We start from the raw sequence: 24,071 nt of genomic DNA, 5'->3' as shown, positions 1-24,071 counted from the left end.
AATAACAAAAATAAAGGCATTTTGAAAAATTAAGTGATACAGAATATGTTGTCATTTGAACATTGTCTTCACTATTGTCAAGAACTTCATTGCAAACAAACTGAATATGGCATATTTTATCAAACTAAACGGAGCATTTGATAACATTATATACTGGATTCGTTAATACTTTAGGTTTTCTTGCAACTGGAACATGATTTCTGTTGAACAATTAGCGGCTGAGGCCCCTGTCCTCATCCTCATTAAATGTCTATCTCTTTGGGTAGGTTTTTATATTTGATTAGGTAGTAGGGGTAGCACTGACAGCTGTCAAAAACAACAAACATGGTGGGAAGGTTCACGTTGTCAACACAGGCATCATACAGACGATGCTGCTTCTTCCTGGAGATGAGCTTAGGTGGACGGCGGTAGTGGCTCCTACCCACAGTTACCTTTCCCACCAGGACTTTGGCAAGGAACATGTGGCAAACTTCATCTGGCCCGAACTGGGCTGAGAACATGTGGGAGTGGGAGGCAGCGGTGGCAAAGTATGTGCCATGACCGTGGGAAACTCCGTTAACCCCGGCCACTCGAGGGTCAAAGTTGCTGGTGCAGATCTCCTCTGAGGCCTCTTTGGTGGTCCCATGGAAGAGATGTCGCTCTAAACTCCCGGTGGCCTTTCCACGCTGCTTCTGCATGTATAGCTTTTGCCTGGAACGAGTTGTGTAAGTGTGGCATGCATATCACCATGAACAAGAACAAGATTTTGTGATATTTTACGCTTTAACTTCCAACAAAATAATTATTTGAATCCGCTGTAAGGAACCCATAGAACTGTCTAGTAAAGTAAACAATGGATGAAAACAGGAGGAAACGAGCCCAGATCCTACTACTAGCCGAACCAATGCTTATCCATGTTACAAATGTATTTCATCCAATAAATGACGTTTAGAAAAAGGACTTTCCGAATATCCAAACAGTTAATAAGGACATCAAATTTCCCTCCAATTTTTCTTAGTATTAGTCATGATTAAAAATTGAACTCAAACTTAGCCGGACCTTTGGTACTTGTCCCAGTGGAATAGGTTCTGGACCTGCTGGATGCTGATGATGTCCACCTTTGTCTCAGGCATGCTCTCATTGAAGAATTCTTGAACCCGTTTATAGGCCAGAGTGCCTGTAGGAACATCCACTAGACTGTAATCTTGCTCTGAAGCCCAACACCACGCCGGAGGGTACCAGGAACTGAACTCGTCCAGAGGATCTACACTAAAGTTGGCCTCAGGAGGATTACTGTCAGGTTCCGCTGAGTCAGGCAGGACTCCTGTCCTGGGTGTGTGGAGTAAATGGGAAAGGGATGGGAGAACATCATGAAATAATTTTAAAGGAACAGAATCTCATGATTTTAAAAGAAAATGTAAACAAATGCAAAAAAAAAAACACATCTCAGGACACCAACTGCAAGTAAGGTTTCATAGAATCCAGAGAGCGGTAGGCGGGTCTGCAACGAACGCCTCTCTGGAACCCTGTGGCGACGTTGGTCTGGATCATGGTAGTGAAGTCCACCTTGTACTTCTGTGAGCCGACACTGAAGAAACACTCTGACTCCTTCTCGCTCATCTTTTTTAGCAATGTAGCAGACACGCTCTATGAAGAAATGAACCAGTTAAAAAATAACAAAGCTGGTGGGGGCTTTTGATGTGTTGAAAATGACAGAAAGGAGTAAAGAAACTAGAAAAAAGAGGTAAAGAAGATCACCGTGTTGTACTCTTGCCAACTGATGTTCCACCAGTAGATTTTCGATTGGCTGGCAAAATGAGGGTTCTTGATCTTACTGTTAGTGTTAGATAGTCGCCTGACTCCATCATACACGGAAGAGTCATCCAGTTTCATTGAGTCAAATTTCAAAGTGTAGCGTTCATTCCTAAAGAAAGTGTTCTGAAGTTACACAAAGAATCCACAAACTTTTGTGATTTTTGTCTCAAAAAAGCCCATCTTTTTCTTTTTTTAATTTGCAGACTTTAGCAAAAGATCTACCCTGTTACTCACCCATTTTTGAGGCAAATGGCATCCTTATTGACGTCACAGTACATCCTCTCCAGCAAGACCTGAGAGCGAGGAGAAATGTCCACCCACTGGCGGTTGGCAACACACCACAGCTGCCAGTGAAAGGGATAGGGAGTGTGGTGCATCTTACACTTCTCCTCTGCAGAACACAAACCAAGGAGGAAGTCGTCACAGATTTGGATGGTAGAGCAGCCTTTTGTGTGAAATGAGACAGGCACTTTAGATGGGGTTTTGGTGGTTTGCTTGGTAGGGGTTCCACTTGGCGTTTGGGTGGAGGATATGGACCCTTTGTTGGCAGGAGCAGTAGGCTGACTGGTATGGTGGGCCTGGGTGATAATGACCGGCAAGGAGACAATAAGTGAAGTGACTGGAATAGGACTTGGAGGGTGTGACACAGACTGTGTGTTTTGGGGGAAGGTAAGCAGCACACAGGAGCTGCTCTGCGATTGCTGCTGAGTGGTGGGCTGAATGCAGATCTGAGGTTGCAGGATGCTGGAAGACAGCCCTGCAGTCTGCACCATGCTGGAAGAGCTTTCACTCTTGCTGGCAGCAGAATGCTTTCCTTTCTTAGAGGTCAGAGGTGTTATATTAATGCTGAGGCCATAGGGCTTGACGGTCCAGGTGATGTCAGCTTGCTCGGCTCTCATGGCCTTCCACACTGGGAGGCTGGTGTCGGCGTCAGCAGGGATTTCAAAGAGGAGGAGAGACGGGCTCAGAAAGGTGACTTTGGAGGACCTGGACGCGGGTTCTGCAGCTTTAGCACTACCAGACAACTTTCTCTTCGTTGCCCTTGTGCATGAAATTCCAGCCATGTTGGACTTCCTAACCAAGAACAATTTTAACAATTATTTTTTGCAAACTGGAACAAACACAAGGTTATAGTGACGTAGAGACACTACAAATGAAGAGAACAGGAATTTTAACTAACAGTTACTGCCATGAAACTCCCCAGCTTTTGAGATTTGATGGTTAAGTTTGAAAATAATTGAATAAATGCACTATTTTTCATAGTTTTGAACAGAACTAAAGCCAGCTCTGTAAAACTTTTCTCCAGCCACTTTAATACCTAGACCCACTCAACTGCTGCTCCCCACAAATATCTACTCAGCCAGTCACACAGTAGCATTCAAGCAACAACCATAGTTTACTGTCAGACAGGCCAATCTGAGAATTTCTGAAACTTCTGATGTAAGAAAGACAAACAAATAAACACTTTTAAGAACAAACATGAGGATCTTTGAATTCACAACACACTGAACCTTGCAGAAGACCACACAGCATCACATCCAGCTAAAAATGAGAGACTGAGGCTACAATTTACATGGGCTCACCAAAGGTGTACAATAAAAGATTGTCCTGAATTTATGTTGTGAATTCAGATGGTACAGTCAGAATTTGGCATAAAAAATATCAAGGCAAGATGGAGACAATACCCTCAGGTGGAGGTGATGTAAAGATGTGGGAGATATTTTCTCGGCACACTTTGGACTCATTAGTACCAGTTAAACAGTTATTTAAAGGCCCGGCAGGTCTGAAGGCAAAACAGCTTTCCACAACATAACCTCTAAAGAACTTAACTGAGCCTTTACAACACACGACTCAACCTGCTAGCTACATACACCCGTAGCAAGGCACTATGACTAGCTAATTAGACTTTTAACGAGTTTGGCTTACATTAACCGTGAGTCCGCCTCAGGCCTCTAAACTTTGCTGAGTCAAAGTTGCAGGAAAAAAAAGAAGCTTTTATGTATATGGCTTTAAAACCCTTCTTTATACAAAAGACGGTCAGCTTCAATGCGCCAGGCTGTGGAGTTCAGAGGGAGGGGAAAGAGAACGGTGTGCAAAGGCTGTTCATATACCAAGAAAAAAACCCACTAAAAATGAGAGGAATTTTTTTTTTTTAAAAATGGATACTTTCACTGCATTTTGAACAGAACTACAAACAGCTGCTACATAAAAACTGATTTTGAAGCCCAGCATATTCTGTCTTTGTGATTTTTAATTCAAAGACAGGTTTTCTGAAACTCTTTCAAAGTTTTTCTTTGGACATTTTACTCATTTTCAGTCCAGTCCTTCACCCTGTTAAGGCACACAATACTGGCCTATGAATGATTCAGGCATTAAATAGCCACCCAACTCAAAGAATAAACCTGTGTTTTGTCTACTCGTCGCGGTCAACTTTAAATTATATCTTTGGGGACTTTGTTACCAGCAGCCTGTTCTAAGAAACACACATTGTGTTCCATTTTATTTATTTGAATCTACAAAAAAAACACAAAAGAAAACAGTTTGACAGCCATAAAGTAGTATTTTGGATCAAATTGGTGATTTCCAGAGAGCTATTGGGCAAATCCGTGGCACATGTTAGCATGGTGCGCAGCGTGTAGTTAAGAGAAAAAAAATGGAAACTTGAAAAGTGGATGACGAGAGACGTGTCAGACCTGAAAACTATATACAGGAGATGAACTGTATCTGAAAATCATGCCCTTAGGAAGCAGGTAATAAAATCTAAGACGTCACATCTGACCAAACATATAGGCTCACCTCAGACGCTAAAGAAAACTCTCTGACTGCTCTCCGACTCCAGGTCTATGTCCAGTAAGGACTGGCTGGTGACACATCATCAAGGGAGGCCACAATACTTGCAAATATTTTATTTGTAAATTAGCACTGTAAAACATGAGTAGTATGTGCACATAAAGCACATTTGATGTTTTCCATACATTAGTAGTTAGTAATACAGCAAAATAAGAGAGGAATGTGTAGACAATGACATGCATAATCATTTTTAAAACTTACATACAAGCAATTAATCTGTACTATTTTTTAACCCCACAATTTATATGCTGATAATAAACAAATGAATAATTCATAGATTATTAATGCAAAAAATGCTCTAATTCAAGTTACCAATCACTGAATCTTAAGTACCTTGATCAGTGTGTTCATTGAGTTTTAAATTAAGAAGAGCCAAAGAACACTGCATTGAACCAGGAAAGAAAAGTGGCAAATAATCTGACATTTAATTTGATGAGTTTCTCAAAGTCACAGAGTAACTAAGTTGCACTTTCAATTACACTCAAGGCAACTTCCATTGGTTCAACCGTCAAAGGACATTGCTGACAACCGACCCAGAAGTAAGGAAAGACTTTCTCAGTGATGGCCTGTTTGAAGGTGTAGATATGTGTGTTGTTGTGCGCGTCATAGAAAGAAACCTTGCCCTTGTCACAGTCCAGCTGCACTCTGATCTTCTGCGGGTTCCTTTTCAGGTTTAGTCGCGTTAAAGGGGAGGTACCCGCAAAGTACATCTTGTGGTAGAAGTACACACACAGGTAGCCGTTTTTCTGGACCGAGGACACTTTCTCTTTCCTCTGGACAGATTCTTTAGCCACGCCGACAACCCACGCAGTATTATCTCCCACATTCACATCCCAGGTACGCCTTCCTGAGGTGAAGCCCTCCGAGCCCAGCACACCGGTGTCGGGGTCGAACCTCTCCGGGTTGTCTGGGAGCTTCTGTTTCTCATCGCTGTCACAGACGCTGGTGAGGTCATCTGACAGAATGAGCCATGGGGCAGCAGTGTTGGGATCCAGAGTTACTGGGGCTGAAGGAAACATGGCAGATTGTCAGCTGTAGTTACTTTGGCTGTAGTTCAGTCAAACATTTCAACCTTTCCTCCACCTTGGGAATTCATGACAAACTCAAACTCCAGCTCAGAGTTTAAATCAAGCAGTACATTAGGGTTAAACTCACTGTATTTGGCAATTTTATGCATCTTCTCCCACACATAAAACATCATAGAGCCAACATGTTTGGCCACGTCTATGAGTGCTCCTGGAGGCATAACGGGATCTTCAACAGGACAATCAGCACTGCAGAAAACACACAAAAAAAGCAGGTTACATAACACATGAAAGTTAAGCAAAGAATAAAACAAATATTAAACTTTTCGTTACCTTAACAGAGTCCTCTTACTGTTCTAAAAGACAAAATTAAAAGGCAAATTCACTTTAGCATTTAAGGGGGGAAAAAAATATAAAGTGTTCCTTCTTTAGTCTCATTTCAAACTTACATGAAGGACTGAGATGCCCTCCAAAGCAATCTCCTCCTCCAAAACTCTGATGGATTCGGACACAGATGCCATTTTTCTTTCTATTTCTTCAACCTTCTGCTTCATCTCTTCGCTCTTCTGCTCTTCCTCCCGCTTCAGCGCTTCCATCCTGGCATTCTCTTCAGCGTGAAGGAAGTCGTGAAGTTTTTCAAACTCCTCATGGGTTCGCCTTTCCACAAATCGAGCCTGGACCTGTAAAATAATCTGCTTAAGTATGGCTTGGAAATGAGTTTTATTGACAGCCACTAAATAAAGTGACTTACTAGGAATTTTAACCCATAGTTTGACAGATTATCACCACACCTGAATGTAGGTCACAGTGTCTTCATAGTTCTTCTTCATTTTGTCAAACGCCTCCCTCTTCTCCTGCAGTGAGCTGAGAGTGGACTTCATTTTCTCCTGAGTAAATAATTCAAAGTAAATTCATTAGAAGGTTTGTTAATCTCGCTTTAGGCTTGTAACATCCTTCAACATAATGACTCGTGACAGAAACTCTGTATAAACTTAGTAAAGGAGCCCCAAGAAAAAAAGGCATCATTATTCAATCTCAAGTCCTTATTTGATCAGGAAAGCGAAATATTTACCTTCACATCCACAATCGCCTCGCTGACAGGACAACATTCGTGCTGCTTGTGTTTTCTTGAGGTATGGCAGACAACACAGATAGGCACCTTATCTGACAGGCAATACAGCTTGAGCCTCTCCCCATGATGAGGGCACAACTCCCCTGGTTCACCGGGCAGCTCCTCCGCTGTCTCCTCCGGTTCCTCGCTCTCATTTGTATAAGACTCGCACAGGTTCTTCAGGGTGAGACTAGGAACGGGATCATCCACACTCTGGGTTCTGCACAGAGGACAGTCACGGTTTCGTCTCTGTCGACTCCAGTACTGCTGCAGGCAGGATGCACAGAAACTGTGGCTGCACTTGAGGACCACTGGGTCTTTGAAGATTTCGCAGCACACGGCACAAGTGAGGTCCAACTCAGGGAGATAGAGCTTCCCTGCCATCCCGAGGCTTTGCTCCTGTTTTACCCTGAAACTGAAAGTAAGGGAGAGTTCAAGAAACTAAGCAAACACAGGGGAAGTCACTCCCTTTTAATACCCTAGTCAGTTGTTCTTTTGTCTGTTTACTGCATCCTGTGGAATCTGTGCATGAAAAACAGCCTTTAAATGTAAATGAAATAGTGTTCTGTTTAAAAAAGAAGAAAAGTTAGAGTGAAACATACCTCAAAGCTACAGTCTTGTAACAGCTGTATATGCGTAATGGTGAACACTTCCTGCTTCCTGTTATGCTGAGTCACTGAAAGGAGGCGGAGTCTCAAAGACAGCAAGCATTTTTAACCCTTCACTAACGCTGCAGCTCAGTCAGAATCAACAGTTTACAGGCGAGGAAGACGAATATGAGGTGTTTTCTGGACCAATAAAGGGACAAGAAAAACGATGACATAACATTACAGTTAGGTTTTCCATGCGTTTCTTTTTTTTGGGTTAAATTATATGATTTAGAGAGAAAAAAATGCAGTTGCAACAAAAGTCAAAGGAGCTTGCAAAAAAAGGCGTCTGGACTTCTTTAAGTTGCTTGAATTTGTTTCACCTCTCATCCAAGAAGCTTCTTCAGTTTCACTTCTTCTTCAGAACTGAAGAAGCTTCTCGGATGAGAGGTGAAACGTCTTCAAGCAACTTAAAGAAGTCCAGACGCCTTTCTTTGCAAGCTCCTTTGACTACGATGACCTGGATGACTGAGAACCTTCACAGACAAGTTGCAACAAAAGGTCCCCACTTGTATTTCTGAATTGATTGCTTAATGTACAGTCTGATTTTATACAGAAATGAAACAATTAATTATTTTACTGGGTTGATATTTAGGACCTCTAGTTATAACAGTTAGCCCTTCTTTATCTAGGTTTGTTCTGCCATTACTAACTGTGGGCATAATTAGGTTGTTTTGGCTGTTTCAATGTCACTGTCAGTTACTTTGTGGCTGTTTAATTATTAATGAATTTATCTGTCCATAGATTACGGTCCTTGAAGTGGTGTGGAAAATCCAGGTGTTCCTTTTCAAACTTAAGATTTGCCACATTGGCTTTTCAGAGAACAGTATTTTCCTTTGCCTTTACTTATTTCCTTTAATTCGATCCATTCTTACTCATCATTATTCTTAAAGTCAATGAATGAGAAATGATTTCTTTGATAAATCTACCCTCAGGTTCAGTTTTACCTCTTAAGGCTGCAAAAATCACACCAACATCAAAACATGCAATCTCAGTTTTCCCAAAGAAAGAAATACATATACATACAAATTACAACTGCAGATATAATTTCCTTACAAAATTAATGTCTTTAGAGTTAAACAGCATCTCCATCATATATACATTTGGTCTCAACCTAAAATATACAGGCACATATTTCTGTCTTTGCTACTTAAAATAACTGTATTCAAATGAATAATGATACTTATGTCCAACCTTTCCAAGGCTACAGAGTACAAATAAATGACTGACATATTCAACATCAGAAAATCGACCCGTAACTATTGTAATACTGCCAGCCCCACATCTAAGCCTTGCCAAATAACATCAGATAAAATCATCTAATCTACGCACGTAATTTTCCAGTTGAAACTTGTGCGTAAATATTGTATAATTTATAAGCGTGTTTGTATGTGTGTGTGTGTGTGTGTGTGTGTGTGTGTGTGTGTGTGTGTGTGTGTGTGTGTGTGTGTGTGTGTGTGGCGGGTACTATTCAATGTTGTATGCCAAAAACCAAACAATCTACATCAAACGATCTTTAATTTATCTTCAATTTAAACCTACCCACTTCTCCATATACAGCAATATTTGCAGCATTTTATTTAACTTAAGTGGCCTCTTCAGAAATTTAAAATGAAAGGGTGCAATAAACAAAATGTCTTCATGGATCTACACCTGACCCATATAGCAATGCTGGTAAGATCTGATCAAACAACTGTAACTGGGTTTCATCAGTTTCAACTCAGGTAAGATGCCAACTAATGAAAAACTACATTAAAAGTTTGATCTTTATATGTAATAGCTAATGTCAGCTTCTATGCAAATTATAGAGTAGAATGGGAATTTTACTCACTGCAGATTCATTTTCTGCTTGTTACAAAAGGTTCATTATAAAGTGAGCGGCCAAGGAGGTCATTTTTTTCCTGCCTTTCATTTATCAACAAAAATAAAGCAGTTTGTACCACACTGGCTTTCAATTTAAGATAATCTCATTAGATTTTCTTTGCATGCTAATAGGAAAACTGTGATGGTAATGTTTAGTCACGCTCTTATTAAAATGCATAACAGTTCTGAAAGCTTTTCCTTAATTTGGAACAAATTTTTTTCAAATCGAATAAACAAAATCAAACACACAGAGACAAATAAACTGATCACTGCGGTTCTTGTTGCTTGATAAATGTGCCGAAAAACTTTAGGGCATCAATGTGTAGCATGCCTTTAGCTCATTTTCCCATTCTCTCCACTTCTAGTCCACTTGAATGCATCTCCAATCACAACGTGACTTCTGTGACTGTAATTTGAGGGACTAAAAATAGCCGAAACTTTTCATTGTTTCCATGAGAGAGTTGCAGCCCAATCGCCTGCTGTGAAGTGATCCTGTTACCCCACTCTGGTGTGTGATTAGCGGTCTGGACTCCTCACCAGGTCAGCACTATAATCACTTGAGTTATTGTGAATGCTTTGGAAAGAAAGCACTTCAGTGAGTCATTGCATTTGGCTTTGGTCTGCATTTTAAAGCAGAATAGAAAGAACTGTTTTTAGAAATGTAGGAACAAACCCAAGTGGCTACTAATGTTTGCCAGAAAACAATTAAGTTAATATTTTTCTTGAAATTGGTATTTAGTGGAAACACAGCCTCTAGGACAGATAAGAACTAAATTTGTAATTCAAAGGTTTTGCACCAATCCTAAGACTTTACGTGCTTTTTGCCTTTATATTCAATTTAGAAATGCCATACATGATATTTATGACAGGCTATTATTGATAATTCATTACATTTATATTTCAGCCATTTGCAAAACCAATGAACAGATTAATGTGTGGTTAAAATAACACTGATAGATATTGAAACAAAATAAGGTGTCTATAGCCATACGTGCCACTCTAAGAAACTATAAACATGCTAAAAAGTTTCAAATGCTGCCGTTGCTGTAGTGGCCACTAGAGGCTCCGTCTGAAAGCGAATCAACCTCTACAGACTCCCATGGTGACATGCCCAATTTAAACACATTTCAAAGCATATTTACAGCCTGGTACAAAAACAGCTTCTGTCTCCATGAATAATTTCCTCTTCCCCCCACCTTGATAACAACTGTGTTGTGGGTGATAATTTGTTATAACGGGCATAACACCCTTTTGGATTTTGCTAAGTCCTGGCAGGTTTGTTAGGTCTCACCTGTGCTAATTTGAGATACTTAACATCTTGACTTTTTTTTTGATGCTGGAGCCTTACATGAAAGCTTAAAAACACTCATCTTGAGTCAGTGTCACACACACACACACACACACACACACACACACACATATATATGTTTCACCCCAAGTCCAGCACCCTGAGGCTGTATGCCAAGCGGAAGGAAGGAGGCCGGGGACTAGTGAGCATCAGCACTACGGTCCAGGATGACTACATCAGTAAGATGGCCCCAACTGACCGCGTGCTCAGTGAATTCCTCAGGCAGCAGAAACCCAAGAAAGAGGAGGAAGAGGAGGCACCGTCATGGAAGGACAGGTTCCTGCACTGGCAGATAGATGAGGTGGCTGACATCCAGAAATCATACCAGTGGCTGGACAAAGCTGGACTGAAAGACAGCACAGAGGCACTAATCATGGCAGCACAAGATCCATAGAGGCTGGGGTCTATCTCACCAGGCAAGGTCCCAGGTGCAGGCTATGTAAAGATGCCCCTGAGACAATCCAGCACATAACAGCAGGGTGCAAGATGCTAGCAGGCAGGGCATACATGGAATGCCATAACCAAGTAGCCGGCATAGTGTACATATTTGTTCAGGTATTTTTCCCCCCTCAGCATCAACTGTCAACCTACTTGTGTGGCAATAAACCCAGTTCACAGCAGCCATTTGGATATGTCATAGCAGGGTAAACATAGGTGTAATTGATAAAAATTAATTATAGCCCCTTCTATTTGGAATGTCACCATCATTCCTGCGAGCCACCGTGCACAATACCAGGGGCCCGGCCAATTTAATGGAACGGTGCCATAGTTAATGTGTTAATTATATCCACATTTGGCTTGCAGTGACATGTCAAACCTGAGTGCTGTGAAAAGGGCCTATTTATCCTCAGGGTGCTCGAATGTCTGTACAAAATTAAAGCCAATCCACCTGACAGTTGTTGAGATATTTGAGTGTGAACTAAGCCGCTACAGCGCTTTGATTTTTTTGTACACTCGAGAGTCCTTTTTTCAAATTTTGACCCAGATATGGAGAAGGGGATTTTGCTGATTAGATCAACAACCTGCTGTTTGTCTGAGGGACCCCCGACTGATGGAGTGCACGACTGAGCTGTCACTTTCCAAAAAAAACCTTAAGTATGAAGTCAGCTTTGCAAAGGTTACAATAAATTGTGAAAATTTTCTTTTAGCACTATGCTTTTGTAATAAGACTGGGAACACAGATGGTCTGTGTGCCAGCCATAAGTTTCCAGCAGATGTTTCTGTTATTTTCTTCATTTCCAAATGACGGAATGTTTCAAGCGAAGCTGAGCCCACTGAGCTTCATTTGGCCACTAAAACGTTTACAGTGTTGCAGTTTATTACAGAACATTGCAAAACACTATGTCTTTATTAGCATGGGCTGCTCTCTAAATTATACTGTGGGTTCAGGGAAAGGTTTTAGTGCTCTGCGGACTTATGTGGCTCCATGTATTATAAAATGAAATTATATCTCTGTTATTTTGCTTCTCCATACCTCTTTACATGCCATATGCTGTTTAACAGGATATGTTTCATTTTGGCATTTCGGATGCATTTGCATTTGCAAGTTTGCTTCTGGTTTATTTATGAGGAACTTCTTTATGTTCACATCATAATCGGCAGTAAAATCTGGCAACCTCTCACCAGTAACCATTTTAATTTATATTGCTGTAACCAATAAGCACCACTAGATGTCAGAATATACTCACCTATGACATCAAATAGTACGCTGACTACTTAAAAATACTGAACAAATGGTGCAGTATCAATGCAGAAAAGTTCATAATAGCATTGCATTAAAATGACTTGAGGCAAACTGACAAGATTCAAAAGATAAGATATAATCTTCTAGTCTTATCTGACCTGGATATTACTTTAGAGAAGAAAAACTGCTTTACCTCAGGATAAAGCAGTTAAGCGCTCACATTTACCTGGATGTCACCCTTTGTAGCCTCTGCTACTCTGTAAATTGGTTGTCAGCCAGTGTGACCCGGGCTAATAGTGATTCATTATTGCCCACACCCAGCCAGTGTTCACAGAGAACTTCATCTGGGCTGAGGGGAAAGGGGAAGGGATGGGGGGGCTGTGTCAGTCCCTGAGCATCTAATGAGGACAGGCAGGGTAACAAACCAGAGAGACAACCTCAGTCAGACCTGTCTCACCACCTGACACTTCACACCAAGAAGCGGGAGATGAACTACTCCTTTGTAGGTCAACGGAAGAATTGATGAGAACAGCTCAAGAGGTGCTTCAAAAACATTATCAGCGAAGCATAGCGGTTTCATATTTATATTACCCCCGTGCAAGCGTGTTTGCAAATACATCCCATACCTGGTAGTTATCCTCTTAGCTTTCCTTAATTTCACCATGCATATGCATGTTTTTCTGACAGTATATAAATTCTGTTTTAAGGTAACACTTTCTCACAAAACAAAAATTATTCACCTTATGTTTGAAGATTTTCAGACCGAGGCATCACACATATGGGTGGTGTGCCAAAAAAGGTGCAGTGTGGCCCAGTAAATAGCTTTGCACAGTGTTAAATTAGCAGAAAAAGAGAACATTTGGACTTTTTTTACTCTGTTTTCCACCAGGAAATTGTGATGCAAGTCAGTGACATTCCCTGTGGTCGTTCCCAGAAGTAAGGTGTCGAGTCAAGAATCCGTGCTGACGTGTTTCTTTGATTTATGGGCGTAGCATTTCTTTGTAACAACAGCAGACACATAGACGCGCTTGATGTGAAAGAGTTAGACCTGCTGCTGAAATTGTACATATTTTCCTTGAGACATGGCCGACTAAATGTGAATGCTTGACTTCACTTAAAAAAAGGGTTGTTTATGGACCATGAATGAAAATGAGTTTAGACCAGCAAAGGGCAAGCCAAAATTTCACCTGTATTCACATATGCACAAAATAGCCTCTATTCCATCTGACACGTCATCAATTTTTTTTAGACAGCCCATCTGTGGTATCTGGAGCAAAGAGGGGTTTTTTTTTGTTTTTTTTTTGCAAGAATGTCACTTTTCCCCCTTTGTAATCCTGCTCACTGTCAATCATGGCTTCTGATGTGTCACACTCTCTTAACTCCCACCAGCTGCTGGGATGGACCGGGTTTCCCTTTTTTTGAGGGATTATGTTAGCCATAGCACACCCCTCTCACACACACCGACTGTGTGTGAGGGGTGTGCTGGTTGGGATAGTTCTATCTACTCCATCTTCCTGCTCATCAACATCATGACTTCAAATACCTCTAGACCCCTCTTATTTTGTGCATGTGCATGAATTTACAAAGCTGCTCTCATACAAACAGCTGATACATGCATGATTTTCGGTAACAAAGACTAAAGCTTATGCAGCACAGGGTTGCAGGGTTGTTGGAGCCCATCCCAGCTGACATAGACTAAGAGGCTGGGTGCACCCTGGACAGATTGCCATCCCAACAGACAGACAGAGCACATGCACACCTACAGTGTCACCAGCTAACCTAACATGTGTGTCTTTGGACTATGAGAAGGAGCCTGAGCACCCAGAGGAGACCCACACAGGCAAAAGAAAACATCTTTGTACCAGATCACTCAGATGTCTTCACCTCAGTCCGCGCCTCCTGTGAATTTCTGTCCACTTGTCTTTCTGAGCAAGAAGGCTGCCTCTAAGATTCATTTCACGTTCAGACCAGTTGCCAGCATTTATATCAAGCTGCCTTTCTGCATTAAGCTCTGTCATGTGTCAGTATGTTCAAGTCTGAAAAATCTTAATTTACTACACAAGCACCCTACTGTGCTTTTTGCATATAAGCCTAGTTGTATCCGACAGATAATAACATTCCTCTAAATATTGAAATTCCTGCAGTGCAAAAGATTACAGTCGGCTCAGTCAGTGCACAGTGTGGGGAAGACTGTAAAATTAATCTCCTGGTTTATTCATAATTGTAAATGCTACCAGAGAGAAGACAGAGAGGCAGAGGGACATAGGCACCAGAGCTGAATTATACTTTGTGCCATATCAGTACCATTTGATCTTTTCAAATTAAAATGTGATGCACTGACGAACCATTTCCATGCTCCTCACATTGTGACTGGGAGCGAGGGAGCTTCGTCGTCAAAGGAAAACGCTTTAGCGCATTCATTTCATCGGAGGATGCTTTTATTTTGTCTCTATTTTACCCCATGAATTGACCGCTCCATGTAAATTGGATTAAATGCCCAATTTCATCACAGCTTGCAAGGCACTCTCAAAGACCAGGTGCCTTTTTTTGGGGGGTGTCACATTTTGAATTCCCCTCCTGGTAGTGGTTGAGAAACTTCACAGACACTGTAAAGCATGTGTGACGTGGTAAAGTTTAGGTCTTTTCCCTGCTAGCAATTTTCAGTGTGTATATGGAAGTGTGTGAGGGAAGGGTTGACTGAGAAGACCCACACACATACCCACACCTGAAAGTGTAATGCAGCCACGCTGGCACATAAACACATTGACATTTTCACACATGCAAATGTGTACTGAATTGGAGGTAAATTTGATCTTATTGGAGAGCCTGCTGGAAAGCCTTGGGCTCAGAAACCTCCCTGAATCTCTGGAAGGTCGCCAGGCTCTCCAAATTCACAGGAAAACCGTGGTTATTTCCCTCCCTCTCTCGCTCACTCCCTCACACCTGCACCGAAACCACTGAAATTTAAAGGAGTGACATCAATTCAATAAGCTCAGCCTGACAGGGACAGAGCAATACACCATAACACAGCTGCTCTCTCCATCTTTTTGCTAACCCATTTCCCCTCCTGGCTTCCTCCCTTCCCTTTAAACCCTAGCTCAGCAAAGAAGCATGATGACAATTTTGTTTTAGCCGGATGAATCTGCTGCCTGTGATGACCCAAATCTTTATTAAGTTTCTTTCTTTTTTTTGTCACTTCCCTGCTATCGTAAATGATGTAGAGAGAGTCAGGAAATTGTGTCCGTGTCAGAGAATTGCCTACAATCATTTTCTGTTGAAATTGAGGTATTTCTTTCTTTATTTCACTTATTTTTTGGTGGGGGGAGGTGATCTTCTCGCCATTTCATGCCATCTCGAATAGGTGAAGCAGAATAGCGATGGCGTACCTCTGGTCCCTTCAGTAGTCGTAAAAATGAATGTCAACTAGATGAAGCGGATCAAACTGTAAACACGCGAGTGAAATCTTTTAATGGCTCCGTGGGGCTGTTGCAGCACGAGGAGGACCACGCAGTAACCATCTATGTGGGTCATTTGGCTCAGCTTAGGCCATAGCCGGCTGTCACCATCGATGTGTCAAATCAGCTGTGGCATGACATGATCGGCTGTGGGGCTGAAGCCAGGGATCTCAGGGTAAAGAGACAGAGTAATATTATTCATCTCAAAGCCTACAAAATGCTAAATGTGATCATCAGGGACATCATGGCTAACCTTATCAGGCCTTTCAAAAATACAGTTAAAGGACCTGAGAGAAAACGTACACATGTATGCGGTTTTGTTCCACAGGAATAAATTAGACCCAGGCCTCCCTTCATTTCATCGACTTCAGGCAGGCCTGGTTCTCTTTAGTGCTGAGATGGATGTGCCTGCTCTTCTATTATGGCACCCAAAGCCCCTCTGTCACGTGGTAGTGTACATTATGAGCTGGTCTGTGAGATAGATACCACCCAAATGGGTCTACGTCAGACCGAATGTATGATATGGATTGCAGGAGGGAGGCTACATAATCCCACTGACCCCTGTTGATCCATGTATATATTTGGAAGCGAATGCCTCCTCTTAAGGACATCTTTTTAAATAATTTAACAGCTCCATAAATGATCCAGAGTCTTCTTTTGTAACTCTCTCCTTAAGGCATCATTGGACTCATAATGGAGCCCACATCGTATAATATTACTGTTATCATGAGTATAATTTCTTTCTTTCTTTCTTTCTTTCTTTCTATATTTTTTAACCTATGTTTTTTTCTTTTTCACACTAGGACCTCAAACTATTCACACATCATTTATATTCACAAATTAACCAGACAAGCATGAGTTTAGGCTGTAGGAGGAAGTTGGAGTACCTGTAGGAGAAGCCTTGCTGGCACACGGAGAAAGTTTTCTCCCTTCCTTCCCCTGTTGTTTTCCCATCTGGACTTTCATTTCTGGAAGGCTCGAATAAGGCTGGAAGTCATTTCTCTTTTTCAATAATCTCATGTGACTTGTTTGTCTCACTCTGTTACTATTTTAATATTCATTCACTGTTTTTTTCCTTTTACAAAGTAGTTATAACTCCTCTAAGCAGCTTCAGTTGGCCAAATTAGATTCTTCCCTCGAGTATCGTCTTTTGGTGTGACACCCTTTATTTTAAAAGGGCTTTTGCATCATCGACACCTGCACTGAGCTGATAAGCAAACTGCAACAAGTCAAGAATAAAAGAATTTTCTCCAACATCTTCATTGTAGTGGTCACTGCATTTGTGTGCACATGTGTTTGTCGGTATGTGTTTACTGGGAGAGATAAAGGTGCAAACAACCACTGAAGTGTGATGCACATGATTCGCTTGATAAAATGCTCAGATAGTCACGATCTGGACAAAACAGCGGGAGAATACAGAGCCCACTTTAACACACATGAGAGGTGCTTGGGTTGTCTTTTTTGTGGCTTTGTGTGTCTTCGTAGATAAATCAGAAGCATTTCTTCAGGTTCAAATATTTGCCAATTTTTTTCCTGATAAGACTTTTGGAGACCTCAGCACTAATTAACATTCCTGTGGCTCCACACATCAGGATGACATCAGCCAATGAGATTAAATTATTATTTTATTTCCTATCTTAGCTACAGGGAGGATTTGAATGATATAAATCCCCATTGCCAGAAAAAGGATTGGAGCTTTCGCCTGACTTAAAGGTGTCAAACAGTCCGAGACGGCACTAATCCTGTAATCTGGCCAGTCAGCAGCACTGCAAAGGTCCTTACTACAGGATGTACTGCACAGGCAAACACAGTCTGATACAGAAACACCACCCAGCCACAAAGGCCACAGCTGCCACCAGAATAACCAGCAACACTACCACCCACCTCTTGTCTGTCCTCAGATCCCAACTTGTATTCCTTTGCTTCATCCAAGCAACCCTTTATCCTCAGCTGAAATCAACAGGTGGCAGAAAATGGAGTGAAAATCTTTTGAATGCATTTGTGGAAAAGTAATGCTTGTTTGAACTAAGGCTTTTCACAGTCCCGAAAGTAATCAGATAAAATCACGAGCAAGAAATAATCCTTCATTTCTGGGACCATGGAAAATCATTGAAAGTTCCAGATTAATAGTTTCAGTTAATTTGTAGATGTACATAACTGTATAGAAACACTGGTGGATCAAACAGTAACGCGTTGCACAGACTGAATTCAAAAAAGGAGATAAAGGCTTATGCTTGTGAAACAAAATCTCTGTCCGCATGTAAACCATAATTTCGTTGTACATGTACAATGACAATAAAAGGCTATTCTGTTCTAGAGTTTCTGAAAAACTTCACTCTGGAAGAAGCTCAGTTTTCAGTTATTTAAATATTTTGAATTGAAGTTGAGCAATACAAATAAAAACTGAGTTGACCTTTGCAAGAAAAGAAATTATTCATAAATACACTTTGCAGAGAATCATTTAGATAAACAGACACTATGATAAGACTTTTAACTGAGGCCTGGGTTATATCAGCATACTGATTGCAACCCAGCTTAAAAAATGTCTTTTGTAAATTTAGACTCAAACCAAGTATAACGTAAAGTTGGCAGAAACAAAACACAAAAAGGCCCGTGAAAGTCAGTCAAAACGACAGTAATCCCTGCTTGCAGGTGCAAAGGCAGCTGTTTAAATACAGCTTGAGGTCACGGGCCAGTTAATATCGTGTGGAATGCCCAGGTGAAATAAATCAACAAATAACACTCACATGTCGAGCAATTACCTGCTGAGATACCTGCCGAGCCTGCAATTACCAGCCTTCATGACTGTTGGAGGGTGCACTGACATATTCTCAGGTTGTGACCTGTAACATGATTGACATCTATAAATGTGCTAGCTTTTTTTTTTTTAATGTCAACAACCTGTGCACTGGTGGGAAATTAACAAACACTCCTTCCAGTAACCGGCTTGTCCCCTCTTACTCTCTTAAGTGTGGTGTAGCCGAAAACTTTCGGAGACTTGCCCATGTTGCTGGGATACCACAGACACGAATGCATTGATTACATCTTATGCTTAAGGACGTACACCAAATCGGATTACGGTGACTGTTTGTATCTTATTAGTGTGACATTTTAAACAAGAAGAGGACAGTGCCCTGAGATGACTCAGAGAATTGGCTGCAATTAAATGTCAGACAACAAGGACTAGTGATTTTTAGGTCTTGACATGTTTTAATATGCTTATGAAAGAAGGGGGGGGTGGGGGGTCTAGAAAACTGCAGGACGGCGGGCTGAGCAGAGAAGCTGATAAGAGACCTTTTTATCACTGCGGTTCTTTTCAAGAAGAAGAGGAGACGCAGCAAACTCTTCAAGTGGAGCCCTGACTGAGTGCATTTGATGATAGCAGTTGCATAATGAGACTATCCTGAAGCTCGGCTAATTCTCGACTTGGAAAAAAAGAAAAGGCACAGGTTTACCGTGGGCGAGACAGAACAATGCCATTTTTGAAGTCTTTGTTGTGGTCCTTCTGTTTCTTCTTTTAAAATATTAACAACTTTGGAATGACCCAAATCTGTTGAATGTCACATCTTGTTGAATCCTGTTGTGAGCCGCGTTAGCTTCCTTAGTACTGGCACTCACAGAAGAAAAAACACGACTGTCTCTAAACAACAGCCTTTTTCTTTTGGGTTTTGTTTTTTGAAAGAGAGACAATAATTCAACTTTAACCCTCAGTGCTAGCCTCAGTGTGGCCTCTAATGTGTCGACCATCTGTATTGACTCATACTGCTAGGACTGGACTTGGCTTGTGATGAGAGGTGCTTAAACCACAGCAAGCGCTATAACCAGCCATCGATCCATGGAGAGACCAGGTCTCGGTCGCTGTATTCGGTTGGGCCTTATCAATTTTGATTAAAAAGTGATGTATAGTGGGTGTACTGTAGGGGAAATGAGCTGGGATAATTATTGTGTTGTGTTCCCTCCTTGACCCCACCATGCCCTCAGTGAAGGTAATGCCTTACTAAGTGTTTGGCTGCACTTGCAACCATAACCACGCAGTTATATAGAATGGTGTCATTGCTCAAAGCTGCCTGTGGCTTTCCAACATCATATGTTACATTTAACATTCAGAAATGGTCCATAAATATACATATATAAACAAAGGGTTATGTATCACCTGAGGGGAATAAATATTAAGTGTAGAGACCACATTCAGTGAGATTGATGTAAACATGACTTCATACTAACTGATGGCTTATGGGTGCTAATTTAAGATGCTTCTGCCTGTCTGCAAGCCAATTTGCAACCCACTTCCACCCTGAAATGATAACATCTGTTGTCATCAATAGACAACTGTACAAGGCATCTTGCTGATTATGGATCTCCAGATATGTGTGCATGGAAGGGCTGGGAGATCCCACAACAGAGCCATTCCATGGTATGAATTACTGCTGATAGAAAAAATCCTTTCAGACTGATTCTGACTGAAATCTTTATAGATCTCGCTGTGGGCATATTAGTACATATGATGTACTCAATTACCATCATAGTTATTTTCAAGTAAACTTAAAAAATAATATTCTAAAAGCCTGATGATCCCTTTTCCTTTAGTTCCTTCAGTTCATGGCCCCAAACTTACGTTAGCTTGGATTTGTCACTGGCAGCTGTTCATCTTGAACATGTTTCTAAATGTCGTTGCTCATTTTTATTAAAATGAAACCCAAAGATATCAAGGTCCAAGAGCACCTGCCTCACCCCACCTGGTTTATCTGTGGCAACAGAGGAACCCCCCCCCCCCCACACACACACATACACACACGCACGCACAAAATTATATTGATATAACTATATTGACGCAGACTTGCACAACGTGACAAGAGAGCATCACAATGGTATTTTACTTTTATTTAGGTATTTTACACATGCAAATTATCCAAATGCTAAAGTTAAATTTCATTTCAAAAACTCTGATTGCATTTATATAGCGCTTTTCTAGGCACCCAAAGCACTTTACAACTCCATTATTCGTTCACTCTCACACACTGGTGCAGGCAAACCACAGTTGTAGCCACAGCTGCCTGACTGACTGACAGAAGGGTGCCATATCACACCATCGGCCCATCTGGCCATCACCAATAGGCAGCTGGGGGATCGAACCGGCAACCTTCTGGTTACAGATGAGCTTCCCAACCCCCTGAACCACAGTCACCCCACAATGATTAAACATTAGCAACACATAAAATGTACCAGAATATAAAAAAACAACAAAAAAGTCCATCCATCCATTTTTGTAAACAGTACTCCAACTAAGGGTTGCAGGAGACTATCCCAGCTGTCATACGCTGAAAAACTGAATACACCATGGAAACACTGCCAGTCTATTAAAGGTGATAAATAAAACTTTTCAACATTACTGTGGCCTAATAAACTTCAGTTACTTCATGAGTCACCAAAGCAACAAATATCTCCCAGCCTTGCTCATCACTTGTTCAAATTCCCTAGTAGCACCTATATTAAAGTCTCTACTACCTGACAGTATTTGCAAAACACTTTAGTTCTTGTTTAAAGTCTATAACTTTAGTAGAATATTCACAAATATTTTCTTTTTTCGCTGGTGTTTTGCCTATTGACCTGTTTCCTTTTAAATAGTGCATCAAGCTCTCAGGGCCACCTGACTTTGGCTAAACAAACTTTTTAAATGAGGCAGTGACACACAGGATTTATATACTGCTGGAATCCAATATTTACCACATAAATAAAGAAGCATTCATCCTGGGATTTAATGAATTTGAATGAGTGAAGGACAATCTTTTCATACTCTCAGAATGGAACTCTGAAAAGTGCAAAGACACCAAACACAGTACACAGAGGCAGCTGGAGGCAACAGAAAAGGCGAGTCTTTATATTGCTAAGAAGAAACACAAAAACAATATATCTAAAATTAAGTAAAACAAGAAGTAACTTAAAAACAATAAACAAATACTGGAATGAATATTATGTCTCTCACTCAACCCTACAGACAGAGAAGCATGGCAAAGGTAAAGTATGATTCAGTATACAATATGTGTCTATATGTGGAAAACATATGTGTTGATGATGCAGTAGACACTTATATTTCTGTGCAGACTGCTTCAGTGATGTTCCTGTTCAATGCTAAAATTCGAATGCTTATATCAAAACCATCTAAAAGCTAGAAGGTAATATAATATTATATTTTAAGCACAATTCTATTATTGTTGGGTCCTGCTTCTCTAAATTTCTCTTATTAATGGGATGACCGGATTGGCCTCAGACTAATTAACATTGCAACAGAACAGATTATGCACCATGAAAACAGATAATTCTGTTTGAGTGCAATGTCTAAATCTCTTTTGACCAAAATACCAACAATTTGATTTGCTCTGCCTCATTTGATTAGACTTCCTATTTGTCTCCTCCTACTTATTTACAATGCACTGGTCATGGTGCTACACTGAAAACAGGATACACTTATACCAGTCTTTATTTCTTCATTCTTGTTAAATTGACCCGTATATTTTGTGCCGTAATTGGCAGAAGAATGATAATGATTTACTAATGTATAGATTTCAACTGATATAGGCATGCTGGCTGGCTATAAGTTAACTAGGAACTGCCTTCCTTGCTATGCTGACAATTGAACCCCCTTCCTTGGCTGGCGCTTTGGTCTGCTGTTTGTAATCCGTCAGGCTCTTGTGAATGATGGCTATGGGGTGTTAAAGGTCAGCGCAGTCTAGCCTACACTGCTTAGACTGTGGATATTCTCAACCTCATTAAGAAGAAATCACTGAAGTCCTCTTGGACCAGACGCATTCTCATCTGTATGCCAGGAGACACTAACACAGACATCAATGCGGCTGGTGCTTTGCTCCATCTGCTTGGCCAAAATTGACCCAAATAAAACACAAATGAAACACATATCACTGCAGCTGCTTTGTTTGGATTCGTTTTCTCATGGTGCCAGTCATAAAATCTAAGCTGTGAATGCAGAAAGCTCATTTTGAATGCTGTGATCAATATTCATAAACCTGATGCAAGCCAGAATTAAGTTAAGCATCATCTATGGAACAAAAAATAAACAAAAAAATTCCGAGAGGTTTTAGGAACAGTAAAAGCATTTTGCTCTTGTAGTTAAAAAAGTTACAAACTCATCCCAGTACAATGAAGGAGACCATTTGGGAGCATGGATTGTAATGCACCACTTTTAACGCTTGCTAAAGAGAAAACAGCATTTGCATACTTCAATTATACATGAAAACTCATCAGCAAGCATTAAGCATGGGAGACTGAAATGCAGTGGATAATCCTTACATTCTATCTTTGCAAGAATGTCCTTTTCCAACCATGACAAATGGCTCTCTGCTCAAACACGTTTCAACAGAGGGGGCTGCATGCGGTTTCATTAAAAATGGATGGTGATCAAAATGTGGCGAGTCTTAAAGCTCTATGTAAATAAAATTATTCTGCTTTCTTTGTAATTTCAGTTGGTTATCATGTTTATCGCTAGCTGTAGCTTTCTCTCAGCATCACGATCAAGTCTTAAACATGGATAATAAATTGACTTTTGATCAAATACCCACAGGAAAGGAAATACTCGGATGATTCTTTGCTGATTCTGAAAACTAGAGGGAGTAATCTCTTTAGTGCCACAACCATTAAAACATCCTTGCACTATTGCTGTACTTTTCCTTATTTTAAACGCTGCAATTTCTGCATCATTTTATATTTACAGTCTCATGTCTGTTTTCAAAGGGCTTTATAGAGTGCTAAGCATATCCTTACTCTTTCCAGAGGAATTAATAGAGTAAGGAGCAGCCAGCTGCTGTTAATCAAATACACTCGATTGTGAGCATTCAGGTGTGTGATAACACAATGCCAGAGACTTCCCGGGATGGGAATTTTGCCTCAAGGTCAAACTGTCCAGTGCTCAGAGAATGAACCTAAGAGCTACATCTCTGATTCGACAGGCCTCGGTTAGCATGTTAAAAGTTCATGGCAGTACAATTAGAAAGGCTGGACAAGTATGACTAAGTTGTATCTGAAGAAACCACAACAAAAATGTCCTTTGAAGATACGGGACCAAAGTCGAAATGTTGCACAATGCTATGTAATGATACGTTGTGTTTGCAAAAAGCAGACATGGCGTATCAGCACAAATCCCTCATAGCAACAGTCAAGCATGGTGATGGAGGCGTCATGATTTGGGACTGTTTTAGAGCCACAAGACCTGGGCACTTTGGTGTCACTGAGTTAACAATGAACTATAATTTGAACTACAGCTATGGGTTGTCCAAAACTGG

At 40.9% G+C, this 24,071-nt stretch overlaps 2 protein-coding genes across 3 annotated transcripts; both read right to left on the bottom strand.

The window, feature by feature from the left end:
• Window positions 1-2: 2 nt before the first annotated feature.
• On the bottom strand, window positions 3-4,692 carry LOC120735833 (protein mono-ADP-ribosyltransferase TIPARP-like). 2 transcript variants are annotated; one of them, XM_040035544.1, is made up of 6 exons: window positions 4,591-4,692; window positions 2,029-2,868; window positions 1,738-1,903; window positions 1,439-1,626; window positions 1,039-1,308; window positions 3-690 (listed from the first exon to the last, which is right to left on the bottom strand). In XM_040035544.1, exons 2-6 carry the CDS (start codon window positions 2,856-2,858, stop codon window positions 243-245), a joined length of 1,902 nt encoding a protein of 633 aa, XP_039891478.1. In that variant the 5' UTR covers window positions 2,859-2,868; window positions 4,591-4,692; the 3' UTR covers window positions 3-242. The 2 variants fall into 2 exon arrangements, with proteins under 2 accessions (XP_039891478.1, XP_039891477.1); XM_040035543.1 differs by lacking the exon at window positions 4,591-4,692 and adding an exon at window positions 3,721-4,579.
• trim35-14 (tripartite motif containing 35-14) lies at window positions 4,686-7,504 on the bottom strand. Its single transcript, XM_040035555.1, has 7 exons — window positions 7,383-7,504; window positions 6,742-7,195; window positions 6,461-6,556; window positions 6,119-6,349; window positions 6,003-6,025; window positions 5,800-5,918; window positions 4,686-5,650 (listed from the first exon to the last, which is right to left on the bottom strand). The coding sequence occupies exons 2-7, from the start codon at window positions 7,162-7,164 to the stop codon at window positions 5,103-5,105; spliced, it is 1,440 nt and encodes a 479-aa protein (XP_039891489.1). The 5' UTR covers window positions 7,165-7,195; window positions 7,383-7,504; the 3' UTR covers window positions 4,686-5,102.
• Window positions 7,505-24,071: the final 16,567 nt, after the last annotated feature.

Source organism: Simochromis diagramma, unplaced genomic scaffold, assembly GCF_900408965.1.
Source record: "Simochromis diagramma unplaced genomic scaffold, fSimDia1.1 OVJJ01000816.1, whole genome shotgun sequence".
Taxonomy (NCBI): Eukaryota; Metazoa; Chordata; class Actinopteri; order Cichliformes; family Cichlidae; genus Simochromis; species Simochromis diagramma.
This window is presented reverse-complemented; position numbering and strand designations above follow the sequence as displayed.

Coding starts and splice junctions, on each gene's coding strand:
- LOC120735833 (XM_040035543.1), bottom strand. Junction 1,904..2,028: donor GCCATTTGCCTCAAAAATGG/GTGAGTAACAGG, acceptor CACTTTCTTTAG/GAATGAACGCTACACTTTGA. Junction 1,627..1,737: donor GTTGGCAAGAGTACAACACG/GTGATCTTCTTT, acceptor ATTTCTTCATAG/AGCGTGTCTGCTACATTGCT.
- trim35-14 (XM_040035555.1), bottom strand. CDS start 7,164: ATGGCAGGGAAGCTCTATCTCCCTGAGTTGGACCTCACTTGTGCCGTG. Junction 6,350..6,460: donor ACACTGTGACCTACATTCAG/GTGTGGTGATAA, acceptor ATTATTTTACAG/GTCCAGGCTCGATTTGTGGA. Junction 5,651..5,799: donor GCATAAAATTGCCAAATACA/GTGAGTTTAACC, acceptor TGTTTCCTTCAG/CCCCAGTAACTCTGGATCCC.